The sequence below is a fragment of the Heterodontus francisci genome, chromosome 4 (genome assembly GCF_036365525.1).
Source record: "Heterodontus francisci isolate sHetFra1 chromosome 4, sHetFra1.hap1, whole genome shotgun sequence".
Taxonomy (NCBI): Eukaryota; Metazoa; Chordata; class Chondrichthyes; order Heterodontiformes; family Heterodontidae; genus Heterodontus; species Heterodontus francisci.
The window spans coordinates 177,148,277-177,169,480 of NC_090374.1; the positions used below are offsets into that span (position 1 = coordinate 177,148,277).

Consider the following 21,204-nt stretch of genomic DNA (forward strand, 5'->3'; position numbering starts at 1 on the left):
ATTTCCCGGCCATGGGCAATTTATATTTTTCTCTTCATAATACAGATCTACAATTCAAGTTTTCATTTAACAATCCTTCAAAGTAATAATTGGACACTTCACCTGGCTTCCAGTCGCAACTCCCAATCAATCACAGTTAACATTACTACGTCGTGAAAATGAACTGGTCTCCACAGTCTAATTACTGCCCCAAACAGAGTAAGCTTTTCACTCTACACTCTCCCAACCTGGACCAGTTTGCCCCCCTCTTGCTTTTACTGACATCCTGTAAGTGGACGAGACTGGATTAAGGTGTAACAGGACACAAAAAGATTCAGCTAACTTGGATGCAAGAATGAAAAAGCAGTTCAGTTCCGAGTTAAAGAGAAAGTGTTAACCATAATATATAGATCAGGACTGAAAATGTCCAGTAGCATTCACTAATACAAATTTAAAAGTTTAGTTATATAAAACACATACTGGTGCTAGGTGCTGCTACAAAGTCAATGCATAATTACCTGATTACATTAAAATTGTTATATCCTGTAGTGGTGAATAGTTTCTGTAGTAATAACTAGCAGTACTATTATTTGACCCTACCTGTGCACAGATTGCACAGTACTACCTTGAATTCTTTGTGCACTAGTTTGTAGAATAATTACATAGCTTGTGAAAAAGTATTACCTGGAAATTAAACTGAATACAAAACCTGATATAATTTAGAGAAACTACTGTAAATTACATCTTTTTGAAAAACACCTTGCCAAGTTAAAAAATTACTTGTATAAATTGTATCTAATCCATGACATATACAAAACAATTAACTAAATAGTCAAAATCTGGAAAAGAAATACAGGTCAATATTTCCATTCCTGGTGCATCATTTAATGAAAATGCAGAGTTAATTATTGGCATTACACATTACAAATTGCAGTAATGGTCCAATAATGTGTCGGCACTGTGAAATTACAGACACCCAACATTTCAAAAGCATTAATAACTAGAGCACCTTTACGTTAAGCAAATAAAAAGAAAATCACCCAAGCAAATTGCAGCCATCATTGATAGGTTAACAAACTAACCATGTAAGATGACTGTTCCAACCAAATCATATAAAGATTACAGTACAGTAGATGAGATGGTTTTCTGTTTCAACCAATCATTCCATTCACTTGAGTGCAAAGAACAATCTCTTAACCGAGCAGTACGGTACATTTTCATCTACCACAAAGAGTGGGGTTGTTTCAAAGTACCACTCCAAGGGATGCATTCCAAAGGACTACTGTATTTCCATGCTATGCCTTAATCATGGATCATCCATTATTTAAATAAGCCCAGCAAATACAGGCCAGTCATTTTAACTTCGGTGGTGGAGAAACTTCTAGAAACAATAATTTGGGTCAAAATTATTAAGTCACTTGGACAGATGTGGGTTAATTATGGAAAGCCAGCACTGATTTAAGGGAAAATCAAGTTTAACTAATTTGCTGGGGCCTTTGAAGAGGTAACAGCGAGGGTTGATGAGGGTAGTGTTACTGATGTGGTGTACATGGACTTCCAAAAGACATTTGATGCAGTGTCGCACAAAAGGGACAGTAGCAACATGGATATAAAATTGGCTGAGTGATGGAAAACAGAGTAGTGGTTAATAGCTGTTAGGAATCTTATAATGATTGAAATTTGAAAAGAACTCTAAAGTACGAAATTCCCCAACACAAATAGGCACCTGATGAAAGAGAAATGTATAAGCCACTGATCTAGTTATACTTGTAGAATTAGGAAGTAGAACTCAAAGGAGAATTCACTTCTCTGAATGTAGTGTCAAATATTTGGTGACATATACTTTGGCACTAACGACGCACGACGTAGATTGGCATGTGTCTTGTCTACTCGCGTGACAAAGAATTCACCTTTTCAAAAAAAGATGTTAGAATGCATAAACTAAGCAATTCACCTACCCAGATTTCACAAAGAACTGAAACCTGTTCATGTGGAGCTATTTTCCCCGCCATGAGAAATCAAATAACAGGGCAACACAGTTCAATGTCAATATTTTAACACATCAGACCATATTAAATAAATAGTTCACTTTTTTTTGCTGACAAGTTTGTACATTTAAAACCTACTTCTCCATTTAAAAACTTGTGTTTTAACTGCAGGACAGTAATCAGTATGATGAGCGCAATTAGCAGCAATTAAAGTCAATCTGTCAGCCATGCTTGAATCTATTGAACTATTTATTCAGGAGGTCCTAACTGCTAGAGAAACTGGGAATACTTTGTAAAACAGAACTCACAATTGCTGATACAGAATAGTCATTTGTACCATTTTCTCAGATAAAAAGTAATGTATAAAACGTGGTTGTAGAGAGCCAAAAGTTGGAAGCAAAAAAATTGGGTCAACTTGGAACGGTGTTGTTTTGAAATAAAAGGGATTAAAAAGTCTTATACTTTTCAAATATTGCTAATGACTTACATCGTTTGTATGTCCCAAAAGGCAAAGATCAGCCAACAGTCTGTTCAGATGGAAAACGTAGCACAAATTAAAAGCTCTTCTTTCCTTAAAATGCATTTTTTTTTTCAGTGGGTACTGGCATGAAGCAATAAAAGGTTGAATCTGCCTGCTCTACAGAAGTCCATCACAAGCATGCTGATGGGTTGAATAAAATGGGTTTATTATGTTTTTAAAAAGCCATCATTTCTACAGTTTAGCAGGTAATACAACATAAGTACTTGAGACTTCAACTGGTGTTAAGCAAAGTGTCTCTCACTAGGTCCTACTAAAGCAGAAATATTCATCAACAACGTCCCATATTAGTTTGTGAATAGGTCCCGGTGCTTATTTAGTATTCAGTGTTTAATTCAGTCATCCACGGCTCGTTAACATCTGGGTGTCTCCTGTATCTTAGTCATCTTGCAGTAGACAGCTGTGATCCATTCTACTTCAGTTACACCATTGAATGGTCATTGTGTATCCCACTCAGGATGGTATGGTTGAGGGAGGAGGCCGAGCGGTCAGAGCCCTCGGCTGCACTGTTGCTGCCCTCGTTGCGCTGACAGCACAGGATGTGCTTGAAAGTTGCGCTCATCTCCTTGTCGCGATAGGAGTAGATGATGGGGTTCATTGCAGAGTTGAACTCGGCCAACAGCAGGAAAAACTTCTCATAAGTGAGGACATTGCAGAGAGGGCAGAACACGTCCAACAAGAGCAAAACCAGGCCTGGAGTCCAGCAGATGATAAACGCCCCTAAATGGCAACAACAAAAAAAACATACTTAGTATTATTCTTACATAACATTTACAGCACAGGAACAGGCCATTTGGCCCAATTGGTCCATACCAGTGTTTATGCTCTACACTAACCTCCTCCCGCCTATCAGCATATTTTATCAGACACTGCTTTCAATTTTGGCAAGGGAGAGTCTGGTACAGAACAAAAATTTTATAACGCATGCTGGAAGTAAAATGTCAAAGTTCAGATTAGCTTTCCAAGAACTAAAATGTCTTCATATTACTAAATATCACAGATGTGGCTGTACAATGCACAAACGGATTTTGGAAAGGCTTATCGAGTGCAGTCACCCTTAATTGAGGAGCAGGAAACACCGACAGAAAGGGAGGGAAAAATTCACTCTGAATATCATGGAAGATAAAATAGCTTATATCAAACCATCTTCTCCCAACCAATAATGTTACCTCCGTTTCTCTCTCCACAGATGCTGCCTGACCTGCTGAGCGTTTCCAGCATTTTCTGCTTTTATTTAAGATTTTCAGTGTCTGCAGTTTTGTTTTTGCTTGTTTTGTGGCAGATTTTATCTGATCAGTTGAGTCAATATATATTGTGCTTTGTGATCTATTCCATAATTTATCAACTCAAATGGTGAAAGTTCGTTGAGGTTCAGTTTGGCCTGCACCCTCCTTGGCTTAGAATTATCCCCCCGCACATCCCCTGCTACTCCCCCCTCTCCTTAGTTCCTCTATCCTTTGACATACACAACATTACTTCACAACCAACTTAATTCCCTCATTGTTCAAAATACCAGGATCATGCTCCTCCTTTCCAGGTTTTATTCCAAAAAGAAATTTAAGAACATAAGTAGTAGGATCAGGAGTAGGCCACTCAGCCCTTTGAGCTTGCCCTGACATTCAATAAGATCATAGCTGATCTTCTAGATCAACTCCACTTTCATTCCCTTCGGTCATCTGTTCTACCTAGAAGCATTCCCTTAATTCCCTTTAAGTACACCCTTTAACAACTTTAGTTCTTTAATATGCATATATATCTAAACTCGTGTGGTTCAAGCTCTGCTCATACTTCACAGCTCACACTTGTTGATCCGCTCAAGCTAAAACAGAAACAAATCTGAACTGAGGAGCTAGGAAGGATCAGAATCCAACGCAAGAAAATAAGACAAAAAACATGCATTCCTACAGCATTTCATCAGCACAGCATTTTTGCACTTCACAGACTATTTATTATTTTTAAAACATGGCAAATATATCATACTCCCTTTATTTATATTTCTGTGCTAAATCAGCTCGACTTAATGGCAATGACCCAGGCATTATATCAGAATGAGACATAAGCAACCTCAGCCCAGTCAATTTGGCAAAGACCTCCTCAATACCATCTTGTGGCAATTGGGAGAACTGTCCTCTACACACGCAACAGCCTGACATAGTCATCCTTACACAATCACATCCATCAGCCAACAATGAGCACAGGATGTTGGGGACTTCAATATCCAGAAGTGGCTTGGTAGCACTACAACTGACCCACCTAGGAGGACTTGGGTACCAGACTGGGCCTGTGTCAGGCAGTGAGGGAATCTTACATGACTGCATCCTCACTAACCTACCCAGTACAGACCTGTCTGTCCACAATAGCATTGTTAGGAATGAGAGTTTTTAAACGAGGACATAATCTTGATCCACAATGAGAACACCTTCCATTGAGTCATTATGCCACTCCTGCTACAATACAGTGGGACAAATAAGGTCTCATCCAACTAGCCATCTGTATGGCACATGCGAGAAGGGGATCAGCAACAGCAACACTGTATACTGCCACAATCTTAAATCTCTTAGTCTGGCACAATACTTATTCTTCAACTACTGTCAAGCCAGGAGACCAACCTGGGACAGTAGGACGTGTAGGCATGACAGGATCAGCACCGGGAAAATCTTGGGGCAGTGGTTAGCACTGCAGCCTCACAGCTCCAGCAACCCTGGGTTCGATTCTGGGTACTGCCTGTGTGGAGTTTGCAAGTTCTCCCTGTGACCGCGTGAGTTTTCGCCGGGTGCTTCGGTTTCCTCCCACAGCCAAAGACTTGAAGGTTGATAGGCAAATTGGCCATTATAAATTGCCCCTAGTATAGGTAGGTGGTAGGGGAATTGAGGGAAGGTGGGGATGTGGTAGGAATATGGGATTAATGTAGGATTAGTATCAAATGGGTGGTTGATGGTTGGCACAGACTCGGTGGGCCGAAGAGCCCGTTTCAGTGCTGTATCTCTAAATAAAGTTGAAAGGAAGGAGGGAGAAGAGGAAGCAAAGGAACAGCATTTATACATTACCTTTCATGTACTTCCAAAGGGCTTCACAGACAGTGAATTACTTTTAAAGTATAGTTACTGGTAGTTTGTAGGAAAACACAGCAGGCAATTTGCACACAGCAAAATCCCACATGCATCAAATGAGATAAATGATGAGTTAATCTGACGTTTGGGGGAATGAATGTTAGGTTATCAGAACCTCCTGTTCTTTTTCAAGTAGCACCATGAGATCTTTTATGTCAACCTGAACGAGCAAATGGTGTCCTTCAACTCATCGAAAATGTTTCAGTGCAGGACTGTGTGCTCAGCCTTGATTGTGTGCTTGATTAACGATATCTTTAACATGACACTTAATGCATTTCAAACCCTACCAAATCTGGCCTTTTAAAAGGGTCTACTTTACAAAGAGAAAATGCAGAGAAAATCCTCAGGAAAACTAGAACATCTTAATGCAATATATGACTTCACCGAGTTGTTTCCATCCCGAATCAATCAGCATTGTAAGTACGTGTTACAGGAAATCATGTTTTTTTTTAAAACTGAAACTAAGCCATATTTTCAGTTCTTTTAAGGACAGATTTCTTGTGAAATGGAGCAAAAGAACATGACCAAAGTTTTAAAAGAAAAACAACCACGGAAAACATTACACTATTCAACAAAAAATATTTTGTAATTCGTGTTACAGTTTTAATCCAGGAGAGAAACAAGGCTGATCCTATGGAATATTTTGTTTCTTTTGAGCGTCTCTTTGCAAAAGTTTGGAAAATGGACTAAATAAGGTATTGTGGCGAGAGTTCAAAATGGGTACAAACCGTTCAGTGTTTTAAAAAAACAATGATCTTGAGCCTAGAATTTTGTCTGACATCATAATTTTTGGGCAGTAAACAGCCTCCCAAGGGTCCAATACGGCGGGCAGGAAGCGCACACTTATTACGAACAAGTATGCCACATGCCATATCGGTAAAGACCAAAATGTAGGCTTGAGGTGCTCACACCTGAAATAGGCACTAGACCCTTACTATATACAAATAAGGGGCCTAATGTCTGTTTGAGGTCCCCACTGCAAAACAACCAGTGACTGCACTCCGGAAAATCAGGCCTATGTGTGGCTTACATGCAAGTCCTTAGGCTGCAACCAACAAGGCAAGTTTTTAAAATACATTTACCTGCATGTGGAGCTGAGAGAAGCAGGAGTGCTTAATCCCAATCTTCACATTAAAATGACAAATATAGATCAGCACCGGGTACTGTTCCCTCCCCGAGCGCTGCTGTTCCTTCTCCTCCCCCACCTCACCCTTCCAAAGCAACCGCCCCCCATTTCCCAAATTTACAACCCTATTGGCCCCCTGCCTCACCTACCCATGGGCCCCTGCACCACCTGCAGCAGCCTAATCTTCAGTCACACTTCACCAGGAAGCTGCCTGCTACTCTCTGCAGCTCAACACATCGATGGAAATCTGGCCCCTAGGCCAATATTGCGCCTAGAGTCTCAATATTCAGGCAGAGGGATTACATGTGCAGTCAAATCTCTAGACCGCACTATTGATTCTAAATAACGCTTTGGGGCCTGGAGCTTCCACTCAGTTGCACCGGACATTTCCTCAATGCAATTCTCCTGAAATCATCCAAACCCATGCAAAAGACTGGGGAATTTCAAGCAAATTCCATCCCATGCAAACGGAGTTCCTTGAATCTTTTGCACTAGCTTTAAAACAAAATTGCACTAAAGCCGGCCTTGCCCATAGAACTGGCCATGCCCCCAGACTCGTATAAAGATGGGGACTTTCTGTTAATTGCACCCTCTGCGAGCCTGAGGCAGCTCTAAAAATTAAGCTGGGTCTTTTAGCTGCAATAACATTAACAGGCACCTTTTAAAAGGTTTTAAATATAATTTTTTTTTTTAATTTACTAATAACAACTGACTACTATAACCAGCAAATAGCTCAGTATAGTTTTTAAAGTCAGTTTCACGATTTAAAATTGGGTCACTTATAGGTGGACTAGACACTCTCTGATTAAAAATGCTTATTTTTTGTGATAAACCCATTTCCAGCTGTATTAATCAAACTGCACCAGGTTACCACTCTTAATATATTGAGGAATACTTTTTACAGCAAATTTTTTTTCTTTGAGGAAGAATTATGTTCTAAAATGTTGCCCAACTGCACTGGTTCATGGCAGATTGTGTGTTCGACAATACGCAAGTATCGAGTTTGAATGGAAATTTGAGAAAACAATAACTCTTCTCAACTCTGCCGCAATTTTGGGTGCGGCTGGCAGCTGGATAGTCACATGTGCCCAACGTGGAAACTCCAGGCGTTTCACAGGTATACTGTGCAAAATCGGCACTGACCAGGAGCAAACCTGAATATACTAAGAATTCTGGTTTGGGCACTGTGGGTTGCCTGAAATGAGGCAGTTGCTCTTCTTTAAAGAGGAAGCTAGATCGATGTTCATCAATTACTATAGTTAAACCCTCAGACTGATCAATTTCTTTACCCAAATAGAAATGAATTCAAATTGGCAGTGTTCAATATATATTTATATATTAAATGTCATACATGCCCACAGTGTGGCATAATACAGGCAGGGGGTGGCAAGGTGATATCAAAGACTACTATAAATGAGTAACAGTACTGGACAATGCAATACTTCTTTGTAACAATCACCAAATTGTAAGACAAAGAATAAAAACATGTGGACTGTAGAGAACAGATCCGTCAACAACTGGAAAAAAGAAACCGCAAGATTGAAGTGGAGATGAGCTGAGGCAGGCGAGGAGTCAGGCGATGTCACAGAGGTGGAAATAGGCAGTTTTAGTGATGGCACGAATATGTGGTCGGAAGTTCATCGTGGGGTCAAATATGACACCAAGGTTGCAAACGGTCTGTTTCAGCCTCAGACAGTTCACAGGGAGAGGGATGGAGTCGGTAGCTAGGGAACAGAGTTTGCAGTGGCAACTGAAGATAATGGCTTCGGTCTTCCCAATATTTAATTGGAGGAGATTTCTGCTCATCCAGTACTGGAAGTCAGACAAGCCGTCTGATAACTTAGAGACAATGGAGGAGTCGAGAGAGGTGGTGGTGATGGTGAGGTAGAACTTGGTGTCGTCAACATACATGTGAAAACTAACATAGTCTTTTCAGATGATGTCATAGAGGACAGCATAGATGAGAAATAGGAGGGAGCCAAGGATAGATCCTTGAGGGACATCAGAGGTAATAGTTCGGAAAGAGAAGCCACTGCAAGTGATACTCTGGCTAAGATTAGATAGATAAGAATGGAACCTGGTGAGAGCAGTCCCACCCAGCTGGACAATGCTGGAGTGGTGTTGGAGGAGGATGGTGTGGTCAACCATGTCAAAGGCTGCAGACAGGTCAAGAAAGCGGAGGAGGGAAAGTTTATCATCTGAAAAGACAGTACTAGTTTTCACATGTACGCTGACGACACCAAGTTCTACCTCATCACCATCACCTCTCTCGACTCCTCCATTGTCTCTAAGTTATCAGACGGCTTGTCTGACTTCCAGTACTGGATGAGCAGAAATCTCCTCCAATTAAATATTGGGAAGACCGAAGCCATTATCTTCAGTTGCCACTGCAAACTCTGTTCCCTAGCTACCGACTCCATCCCTCTCCCTGTGAACTGTCTGAGGCTGAAACAGACTGTTTGAAATCTTGGTGTCATATTTGACCATATATCCATGCCATCACTAAGACCACCTATTTCCACCTCCGTAACATCACCCGACTCCTCACCTGCCTCAGCTCGTCTCCACTTATATCTTGCGGTTTCTTTTTTCCTTTTGCCACAGTCACATAGGATGCCATTGGTGATTTTGATAACAGCTGTTTCGGTACTGTGGCAGGGGCAGAAACCTGATCAGAGGGATTCAAGCAGGAAAGATGGGCATGGATTTAGACAGCAGTATTTTCCCCCAACTCCACATCTACTTGAGTGATTAAATTAAGATTAAAAATGGCTTTGGAAAGTCAGACATATACTAAAACATTTGGCTTTAAAATATTACTGTGCTGTGCATAAAAAAATACAAAAACACCAAAGTTTCCTCTTACAATCATCACCATGAATGAGAAGACATCAAGAATCCAGCTGTACATTTTTGTATGCCCCAGTGTATTATGCCTTATACAAAATGGAATGTCAGGGTTGCAGTTGTGGATCCAAGAAAAAAAAGCGACTGATAAACTGAAGCCCTCACTACATCCACAGCAGGAAAGAGGTATGGCTATTCTGATGGTGCTACAACTCAAATCATTAATCTGTTTTACCTTTTCAGAGTATGCAGCAGGTCCATTGGTGTCTGAAAAGACAGCCTAATATCAGACTGGATTCTGATGGAGTCTCCACTTGAATCTTACTACGGCCTCAATTTTAAATTCTACCCCGCCTCCCTCTCTCCCAACCTCGGACCCCAGTTGCGGCCTCCTGTCGCTCCTGCCCACCAGTCAATCTGGTCAGCAGTTAAAATTGGCTGGTCCTTCACGCTGCTGAGTTTACTGGATTCGCCACCTGCGACTGGACTCCCACGCATCCTCCCCCCCTCCCGGTTCATATTGGGGCCAATGTAATTCCAACAGCATTTTACTTCGAATATCAGATTTTCAGTAGTTTTTCTTTTAATCCCTCTTTATATCCTCCAGTTAAAGGGAACAGAACGTCAGTTCACAATTTCTTTTCCTGTACTTGATATACTTGCGTGCTTCCTTGAGGCATTTTCATATGAACATACGAATTAGGAGCAGGAGTAGGCCACTCAGCCCCTCGAGCCTGCTCCGCCATTCAATAAGTTCATGGCTGAACTGATTACTCCACATTCCCGCCTACCCCTGATAACCTTCCACCCCCTTGCTTATCAAGAATCTATCTACTTCTGCCTTAAAAATTTACAAAGACTCTGCTTCCACTGCCTTTTGAGGAAGAGTTCCAAAGACTCTCAACACTCAGAAAAAATTTCTCCTCATCTCAGTCTTAAATGGGCAACCCCTTATTTTTAGACAGTGACCCCTAGTTCTAGACTCTCCACAAAGGGAAACATCCTTTCCACATCCACCCTGTCAAGACCCGTCAGAATCTTATATGTTTCAATCAAGTATTTTTTCAGCTCTGTTGCTGGTACAGTGGCGAGAAGGACTGTGAATCTAGGCATCTTTTCCCTTGCCACATTTTAGTCTCCTTATTTAAGGAAGGATGTGAATGCATTGGAGGCAGTTCAGAGGAAGTTTACTAGATTAATACCTAGAATTGAGCAGGTTGTCTTATGAGGAAAGGTTGGACAGACTGGATTTGTTTTCACTAGAGTTTAGAAGAGTGAGGGGAGACTTGACTGAAGTATACAGGATCCTGAACGGTTTTGACAAGGTGGATGTGGAAAGGATGTTTCCTCTTATGAGGGAGTCCAAAACTAGGGGGCACTGTTTTAAAATTAGGGGTCGCCCTTTTATGACAGAGATAAAGAGAATTTTTTTCTCTCTGAGGGTTGTGCGACTTTGGAACTCTCTGCCTCAGAAGGTGGTGGAGGTGGGGTCATTGAATATTTTTAAGGGGGAGGTAGATTGATTCCCTTGCCTAACAAGAATCTAAGGTTATCATCAGGTGTAGATGGAAGTGTGGCATTCGAGATACAAACAGATCAGCCATGATCTTGTTGAATGGTGGAGCAGGTTAGAGGGGCCGAATGGCCGCCTTCTGCTCCTAATTCATATGTTCGTATTCTGCTCAAGGCAGTGGCTTAAAACTGAAGGGAGGCTGGAATACACAACTTTCCATCTGCAGGTATAGCCCTCCTGTGTAAAAATAAATTTACATGTTTATTTGTGACTTCAATCCTAACAATGACAAATTACACAGTTACATATTATTTACAGCACAAAAACAGGTCAGTTTGCTCAACTGGTCCATGCCAGTGCTCATGAGCCTCCTCCCACTCTTCATCCAACCCCATCAACATATCCCTCCATTCCTTTCGCCCTCATGTGCTTATCTGGCGGTCCCTTAAATGCATCTCTGCTATTCGCCTCAACTACTCCATGTGGTAGTGAGTTTCACATTCTCACCACTTTTCAGAGAAAGAAGCTTTTCCTGAATTTTTAATGGATTTATTAGCAACGACCATATATTGATGATCCCTAGTTTCAGACTCCCAAGCGAAAATATCTTCTCCATGTCTGCCCTATCGAACCTTTCCACAATCTTAAAGACCTCTATCAGGTCATCCCTCCACCTTCTCTATTCTGGAGAAAAAAAACCCAACCTGTTCAGTCTTTCCTGATAGTTGTTCCCTCTCAGTTCTGGTAAAAAGGAATTTGCACCTTGTTCTCTTCTAAATGTAATTTCTTCTTTAATTTACACTGGGTAGGCTACTTTATCCATCATTCTGAACCATTACACCGAGGGAGAATAGAACAGCGTCAAGGCTATCTACAGTAAGTACAGGCCTGCTAGAGGCCAGGTGTGTATAACAACTTGTAATTATACTGCGTCTTTCGTATAGTAAAATGTCCCAAGATGCTTCACAGGAGCAAACAAAATTTGACACCAAGCCACATGAGATAATAGGACAGCTGACCGAAAGCTTGGTGAGATAGGTTATAAAAAGCATCAAATAGTTTGGATGGAGCAGTTTTTGTCAGGTGTGTCCAGGAAGGTTTCCTGACTCAATATGTAGATAGGCCGACTAGAGGGGAGGCTACGTTGGACTTGGTGCTTGGCAACGAACCAGGCCAGGTGGCAGATCTCTCGGTGGGAGAGCATTTCGGTGATAGTGATCATAACTCCCTGACCTTTACTATAGTCATGGAGAGGGATAGGAGCAGACGGGATGGGAAAATATTTAATTGGGGGAGGGGGAATTACAATGCTAATAGGCAGGAACTGGGGAGCTTAAATTGGGAACAGATGTTCTCAGGGAAATGCACGACAGAAATGTGGAGGTTGTTTAGGGAGCACTTGCTGCGTCTTGTCCCGATGAGGCAAGGAAGGGATGGTAGGGTGAAGGAACCTTGGATGACAAGAGATGTGGAACAGCTAGTCAAGAGGAAGGAGGAAGCTTACTTAAGGTTGAGGAAGCAAGGATCAGACAGGGCTCCCGAGGGTTACAAGGTAGCCAGGAAGGAACTGAAGAATGGACTTTGGAGAGCTAGAAGGGGACTTGAAAAAGTCTCGGCGGGTAGGATTAAGGAAAATCCCAAGGCATTCTACACTTATGTGAGGAACAAGAGGATGGCCAGAGTGAGGGTAGGGCCGATCAGGGATAGTGGAGAGAACCTGTGTCTGGAGTCGGAGGAGGTAGGGGAGGTCCTAAATGAATACTTTGCTTCAGTATTCACTCGTGAGAGGGACCTTGTCATTTGTGAGGACAGCATGGAACAGGCTGATATGCTCGAACAGGTTGATGTTAAGGAGGAGGATGTGCTGGAAATTTTGAAAGACATAAGGATAGATAAGTCCCCGAGGCCAGACGGGATATACCCCAGGTTATTACGGGAAACGAGGGAAGAGATTGCCTCGCCTTTGGCGATGATCTTTGCGTCCTCACTGTCCACTGGAGTAGTACCAGATGATTGGAGGGTGGCAAATGCTATTCCCTTGTTCAGGAAAGGGAATAGGGATAACTCTGGGAATTACAGGCCAGGCAGTCTTACGTCGGTGGTGGGTAAATTATTGGAGAGGATTCTGAGAGACAGGATTTATGATTATTTGGAAAAGCATGGTTTGATTAGAGACAGTCAGCATGGCTTTGTGAGGGGCAGGTCATGCCTCACAAGCCTTATTGAATTCTTTGAGGATGTGACAAAACACATTGATGAAGGAAGAGCAGTGGATGTGGTGTATATGGATTTTAGCAGGGCGTTTGATAAGGTTCCCCATGGTAGGCTCATTCAGAAAGTAAGGAGGCATGGGATACAGAGAAATTTGGCTGTCTGGATACAGAATTGGCTGACCCATAGAAGACAGAGGGTGGTAGTGGATGGAAAGTATTCAGCCTGGAGCTCGGTGACCAGTGGTGTTCTGCAGGGATCTGTTCTGGGACTTCTGCTCTTTGTGATTTTTATAAATGACTTGGATGAGGAAGTGGAAGGCTGGGTTAGTAAGTTTGCCGATGACACGAAGGTTGCTGGAGTTGTGGATAGTGTGGAGGGCTGTTGTAGGTTGCAACGGGACATTGACAGGATGCAGAGCTGGGCTGAGAAGTGGCAGATGGAGTTCAACCTGGAAAAGTGTGAAGTGATTCATTTTGGAAGGTCGAATTTGAATGCAGAATACAGGCTTAAAGACAGGATTCTTGGCAGTGTGGAGGAACAGAGGGATGTTGGGGTCCATGTCCAAAGTTGCCACCCAAGTTGATAGGGTTGTTAAGAAGGCGTATGGTGTGTTGGCTTTCATTAACAGAGGGATTGAATTTAAGAGCCGCGAGGTTATGCTGCAGCTCTAGAAAGCCCTGGTTAGACCACACTTGGAATATTGTGTTCAGTTCTGGTTGCCTCATTATAGGAAGGATTTGGAAGCTTTAGAGAGGGTGCAGAGGAGATTTACCAGGGTGCTGCCTGGACTGGAGGGCATGTCTTATGAAGAAAGGTTGAGGGAGCTAGGGCTTTTCTCATTGGAGCGAAGAAGGATGAGAGGTGACTTGATAGAGGTGTACAAGATGATGAGAGGCATAGATAGAGTGGATAGTCAGAGACTTTTTCCCAGGGCCGAAAGGGCTATCACCAGGGGGCATAATTTTTAAGGTGATTGGAGGAAGGTTTAGGGGAAATGTCAGAGGTAGGTTCTTTACACAGAGTGTGGTGGGTGCGTGGAATGCACTGCCAGCGGTGGTAGTAGCAGAAGCAGATACATTAGGGACATTTAAGCGACTCTTGGATAGGTACATGGATGATAGTAGTATGAAGGGTATGTAGGTAGTTTGATCCTAGAGTAGGTTAAAGGGTCGGCACAACATCGTGGGCCGAAGGGCCTGTACTGTGCTGTACTGTTCTATGTTCTAAAAGTGCAAAGAGAGGCAGAGAGGTTTAGCGAGGGAACTCCAGAGCTTTGGGCCCAGGCAGCTGAAGGCACAGCCACAAATAGGGAACCGATTAAAATCGTGGATGTGCAAGAGGCCAGAACTGGAAAAGCATAGTAATGAGTTGTGATATTCTCAATACAATTTTATGCAAACATGCAGGAGTGTGCCCTGGATTGTAGTTTTATTAATTCTAATCTGCTGCTGGAACATAGTAACAAAGGCCATCACATCTCCAAAAATGTCGAGACAACCACATCAAAAGGATGTGGCTGAAGGGGAAGAAAGTTAAATGCCAATACAGTGTTTTTTTTTTAAAAAAGAGGTCTTGCATGGCAGACTGTACACTGTGTTGGAGAAGCTAGCTACTGCGGCAGTATATGAATATTTAATTAAAACACGGCCTGAAACTCCAGGAAGCCCACCTTGCACCTGAAACCAGCAAAGCTCTCACAGCAAGATACAAGGGAGCTGGGTGACTGCACTGAATCACTCAGCATCCTACCTTGCTGCATGCAGTTTGCACATACACCTTCAGCCCCCAATAAAGCCACCCTCCTTTGGAACCTTTACAACATTTCAGCGTCCAAACTAACCATGCTGCCCACATCTCCCTGCTTTGCCATGGCAAACAAACAAGTCAGTTTTTTTTTATATTGCCTAACTTCCTCTTTCATGGTGAGCTGCAGCCCTTTAAGAACTGCTGTCTCTATGGATTTTGCCACTACCCAGGTCAAGCATGCTTCATTACATGGGCGATTCTTTTGTGTGCCTATAAGCCTCTTCAGAACAGTGGGCAGGTCTGGTCATAGTACAATTCAGCATGGCCTATCATCCACTGTGCAGGTAATGCAGCCTCAATTTATTGGGCATTGCAAAATGGAGGTCAATATTTCTATTGGTTTTTACACTCAAGTTTGTTCAGAATGAAACAGATTGCTGTCCAAGTGGTTTACAGGCAACAAGCAGGTAGACACATTAGAGGCAGCACAGGTACACCTATTGATATTCCTAACTAGCTAATCACTATCCAATATCACCTCTGGAACAGGCAGTCAGACCATGCAATGGATGGTGATTTGCTGATTTCCTTCAAGCAAGAGCTAAGCCTGTTTCTGGCTCGGTTAGAGGTCACCTCTTACAAAAGTGTAGGTACTACAGAGAATTCAGGACAGAGTTTCACTCACCTGGAGGAGGGGTGAGGCGAGGAATTTCCAGGTTTACTTCCCCAAACTGGCCTGGGCCTTTTAAACTTTGTTTTTTCAGCTTTTCCAAGAGATCACATGTCTTTTGGGGTGTATTTATTGTGCTACACAAGCTATCACAAATGCATGGGACAGGCTGATTAACGTTAAGATGGGCGATTGACCAAAGAAGCAACAGCGACATGAGGAATTTTTTTTTAATGCAAGTTAGGATCTTGAATGCACTGCCTCGAGAGTGTGGTGGAGGCAGATTCAATTGCAGTTTTCAAACAGTTATTGAATAAGCACCTGAAGAGAAAATTTGTAGGGCTACAGGGAAAAGGCAGGGGAGTGGGACGAGCTGAGTCGCTCTTGGAGAGCCAGCACGGACACAACTGGCCGAATGGCCTCCTTCTGTGCTGTAACCATTCTACAATTCTATTCTATAATTCTATGAGGGGCGGATGAACCCAGAGCACCTTTTCCTGTAAGTCACAGTTTGTATGTTTTTATATTTAGAATGACAAATGAGAGTTCAGATACAGTCTTGAGAATCTGATGGGCACTACTGATGGAAAGGTGGCACAATGTTGTAGTAATCTTCTTCGACAAAATAAGCATGATGGAACTGATTCACTAGATGCAGCATCACCGCTCAACACAGGCTCAAATAGGCAATGGAAGAAATCTAAATAGCAGGGGAAAGCACAAAAAAAAAGTATCTCGTGTCCTTAAGAAATACCTCAAAATGCTTCAACAAGCAGTGATTATTGTATGCATAGGCACGATTGTTCATGGCACAAGCAGCATTAGAATGATAAGAAACATGGCATAGGAAACTGGTACTTCAATCTGCCAGAGTACTGGCAAAACATGTTTTGGACTAAAATTCCAACTTGCATACCATGAAATCCTGACATTCCAAAACATTCCATCGTTCACTAATAGTCAAAGATGTTCCAAATAGGCTGTGTATGGAGGCCTGCTGTGCACATGTAACGCATTCCTGCCTTGCCTGATCCATGCAACTTCATTCTCAGTTCACATTTCTGTTGGATGGTGGGATGGGAGCAGTGATGGGGTAGGTTTACGATGTCTCAATGCAACTCTAAATAATCTCCTCTTTCTGGTTCTGGAAAAATGCAGTGATTTCATTGCTTCAGCGAAACCCTTCTTGAGCCAGTTGTAAAAGGATAAAATAAACGTTTGTTGGAGATTTATATCGACTTGTTTTGAAGAAAAATTAGCTTGCAGAAAATCAAATCAGAACTTTATTAGGTTGCCCTGTTGGGGTATGTTTCGTGACTAGGCTTACAATGTCTCCCCTCTACTGCCACACAAGATTTTGCAAAGTAATTTTGACAAAAATATATTAAAGCTTGAAGAGGTGGGGGATGGGAAACCTAATTGCAATTAGTTAGAGAAGCAGGAACAATGGTGAGTGCACAAACGCATGATAAATAGGGAGCAAAGGTCCTGCAAGTCAATGAAAGAATGAATCAGATTTTCGTCTACTGGTGGAAGTCAGTTGTATATGGTTAAGAACTGATGCAGATCCAGAAACATATCCCAAGAGGCAACCTAATAAAGCTCTGATTGTAAGTAAAATGAGTTGAGAAGACATAATCTACTTTGGGTCCTGGGCCCTCTTATCTTCTCCAGTGTTCCACATCAGAGTGAAAGCCAAGTCTATCAGAGAGACTTCCAGGCGGGGAGTTGATCAGTGACAGCATGTGCACGCTGCGATGCTAAAACCCCGACTTCCAGGTTTCCCTCACACTACCAGACACCAAACCCCTGCCCCTGTAGGTCAAAAAGTTAAAATTCCCCCCAAAATGTCCTTTGAAAGCCATTTTGCATTAGATGAAAAAAAAATCAAAAATATACTCTCTCCTTGAAACGTGTAGAACTGTCTAAAGAAGAAAGAAATATTTGCCTTTCTATAGCGCCTTTTATGACCTTCAGCCCAAAGTTCATCACAGTCAACGAAGTACTTGTTGAAGTGCAGTAGGAAACACAGCCAAATTGTACACAGGTTCCCACAAACAGCAATATGAAAATGAGCAAAAAATCTGCTTTTTAGTCATGTTGATGGAAGGATACATATTGGCCAGGACACCAGAGAGAACTCCCCTGCTCTTTTTCAAAATAACGCCATGGGACCTTTCACGGCCACCCGAGGGGGCAGACTGGGCCTCAGCTTAACGTCTCATCCGAAAGCTGATACCTCCAACAGTGTAGCACTCCCTCCAAACATGGTACAATTTCCATGGAATCTATGAAGCTCACTTGCACAAAGATGGGTCACACAAATCACTGGTGTGCCCAAGCATTCAAACTTTACGGTAATGCAAATTCAGCCCATATTATCCATATCAAGTTACATGTGACTTTTGTCTTATTCTTCTCTTAAAAGGGATGTTTTCTCCACTGTTGAGATAAACTGCTAAAGGGTTGAGGCACCGACTGGAATTTAAAGAGACGTTTGCCAGCATCAAGGTCCTTTGTCTGCAGAAAATGGAAACTAATTTCTCGACATACAGTAGGGAAAATCTAACAGTTCATGTATAAATATGGAAAACTTTGGATAATGTCACAATCAAAAGGGTGTGCCAATTAGACCAACGCCACATCTTAATTTTTTCCCCAACTGTTCAGTTGATCAAAAGCATCTACGGTCTGTATATCAATGTAAATTAAAATCTCACCAGAAAAGGAAACACTGCTAACTACATGCCTTCCTAAATAGTGACAATGAGGATGGTCCCAGTGTTTGGAGAGCTGTTCAGTGGAAATTGGCTTCATCTCAGGTCCTGAGTTTGAGCTGAATATTCTAAAACTGTTTTTAGACTTGACTATTCCAGCATTTCCTGGCTGGCCTCCAACCTTCCACCCTCCATAAACTTGACCTCATCCAAATTTCTGCCGTCTGTATCCAAGCTCACACTAAGTCCTATGCACCCCTGTACTCGCTGACCTACATTGGCTCCCAGTCCAATATGTCTCATCCTTGTTTTCAAATCCCTCCATGGCCTTGCCACTCCCTATCTCTTTCACCTCCTCCAGCCCCACAACCCTCCGAGATCTCTGCACTCCTCTAATCGTGGCCTTTTGCCCATGTCCAATTTTAACTGCTGCACCATTGATGGCCCTAAGCACTGGAATTCCTTAACTAAACCTCTCTGCCTTTCTATTTCTCTTTCCTCCTTTTAAGGTGCTCCTTAAAACCTATCTCCTTGACCAAGTTTTTGGTCACCTTAACCTTTTATATTCCAGGATCTTAGTTTATGTAATCTCACCTTATAATCTAACCTTGTAATTACAGGACATTGGCTTATAACCAGGACTCTTTCTGCGTTTTCAGCTTTTGTGATATTGTATCAGTTGCCCGGCAGCTGTTTGTTAACATTAGCTGGGTTTCTCGGTTGGCATTTATCACTTGACAAGTATTTTAGAGTTTTCAATGCATGGTCAAGATATTTAATGATGTCTCTCAAATGAGGTCAATCTGATTAGGTAAATGGTCACAAAGCAGCAGATTCTTCCCTTTTGTTGCGGGTTAAGTCAAAAGGTACCTTAGCATTGTACGAAACAACTGTCAATCAAACCAATAACTGTTACAGACATGTGATTAGAAACAAGCTGAAGCGTTTAAAATGTTTCAATTGAAAATGTCAATGCAATAATATATCGATCAGGAGTGTGAATTTTAATTTTTTTTCCTGTCTGCGTCCAGATTGATTTCATGCTAACCACTAGATGGCATCCTGCATTACATTAGATGGTGTGATATGCTAAATCTGGGCCACGAATTCTCTCCTGCATTACAAGTTATTACACTGTAAAAAAAACACCTCAGTGGCTGTGGGACGTCCTTAGGTTATCAAAGATACCCACACAAATGCAAGTTCTTCCATTAGTTGTGAAGTTTAGTAAGTATGACTATACATTGTCACGTAAGCCCTCCTGTGTTTCAGAACGATACTGGGATTAATCTATGAAGACCGGTTGCATAGGCTAGGCTCGTACTTCCCCGTGTATAGAAATTGCTTTCGGTTACATGAAGAGACTAGAGAAGCTGGGATTGTTCTTTCAAGGAGAGAAGACTGAGATTTAATAGAGGTGTTCAAAATGATGGAGGGTTTTAACAGAGTAAATAAGGATAAACTGTTTCCACTGGCAGAAGAATTGGTAACCAAAGGACACCGATCTAAAGCAAGTGGCAAAAAGAACCAGAGGCGACGTGAGGGAAAATAAGCAGAGAGTTATGATGATCTGGAAATGTGCTGCCTGAAAGGGCAGTGGAAGCAGATTCACAGGGCGGCGCAGTGGTTAGCACCGCAGCCTCACAGCTCCAGCAACCCAGGCTCAGTTCTGGGTACTGCCTGTGCGGAGTTTGCAAGTTCTCCTTGTGCCTGCGTGGGTTTCCGCTGGGTGCTCCGGTTTCCTCCCACAGCCAAAGACTTGCAGGTTGATAAGTAAATTGGCCATTGTAAATTGCCCCTAGTATAGGTAGGTGGTAGGAGAATGGTGGGGATGTGGTAGGGAATATAGGATTAATGTAGGATTAGTATAAATGGGTGGTTGTTGGTCGGCACAGACTCAGTGAGCCGAAGGGCCTGTTTCAGTGCTGTATCTCTAAACTAATAAAATAAACAACAACTTCCAAAAGGGAATTTCATAAAAACAATTTTGTCGCCCAGCCAGTGTTACCCAATGGCTGTGCCACTCTTTTGTGGGAGGCTGGGGGCGGCTGCAGGCAGGGGGCTGGCTGGAAATCATACATCTTGTTTAAAGCCAATACCTCTTAAAAGGTGGGGGAAGGTGCACTCCAGCTACAGGCAGCAGGGAACTTGGTATGGTGAAAAATGGATGGGAGGCCCAGGGTGGGCACCCAGGTTCTCGGATACTATGTTGGAGGCTCTGATGCAGGCATTGGCAGAAGAGACGAGACATCTTGTACCCACTCCGCAGTGTCTTACTGAAAGCTCGGCAGTCTTCCACCTCCTGAGGAAACACTTTGCCGGAGCACAAGACAGTCAATTAAGGGCTTGCAAAAGAATGATTCATAATTATTTCAGTTAACGATTAGATACAGTTGAAATTTAGTGAACTTCAGGTAGAAGTGCTCCCTTAAGACCTGCTCTAGCAATGGTCTCCTCCTCTTTCCTTTCCTGCAAGCTGTTCCTGTTGTCTCCTGTTTCCCTTGCTGCTCCCCCCTCATCCAGCCCCAAAGGCAGACCTACCACACTATGATGCATTACTGCAGTAAAACATGCCCTGAAGGCAGTCATAAACTGTCCAGAACCAGTAAAAAGAACACTTTCAGAAATATGAATTGAGTTTTACAACAGAAGTTAACCAGCAGCCTCAAATGACAAAGTAGCAACCAACGTGTATCGAGGGGATCAGCTCTTTAAGTAGCTGCTACGGATCCTTCCTGCCCATTAGTGCCACACAT

The 21,204-nt window shown here is 42.5% G+C and overlaps 1 protein-coding gene across 3 annotated transcripts in view; it reads right to left on the reverse strand.

Annotated features, from left to right (window-relative positions):
• Positions 1 to 303: 303 nt before the first annotated feature.
• lpar1 (lysophosphatidic acid receptor 1) overlaps positions 304 to 21,204 on the reverse strand; it is a 106,444-nt gene continuing 85,543 nt past the window's right edge. For all 3 annotated transcript variants that reach the window (XM_068030637.1, XM_068030638.1, XM_068030639.1), the window contains one exon: positions 304 to 3,225. In XM_068030637.1, the coding sequence (XP_067886738.1) occupies positions 2,927 to 3,225 (299 nt within the window). In that variant the 3' untranslated portion in view covers positions 304 to 2,926. The remainder of the gene's footprint in view (positions 3,226 to 21,204) is intronic.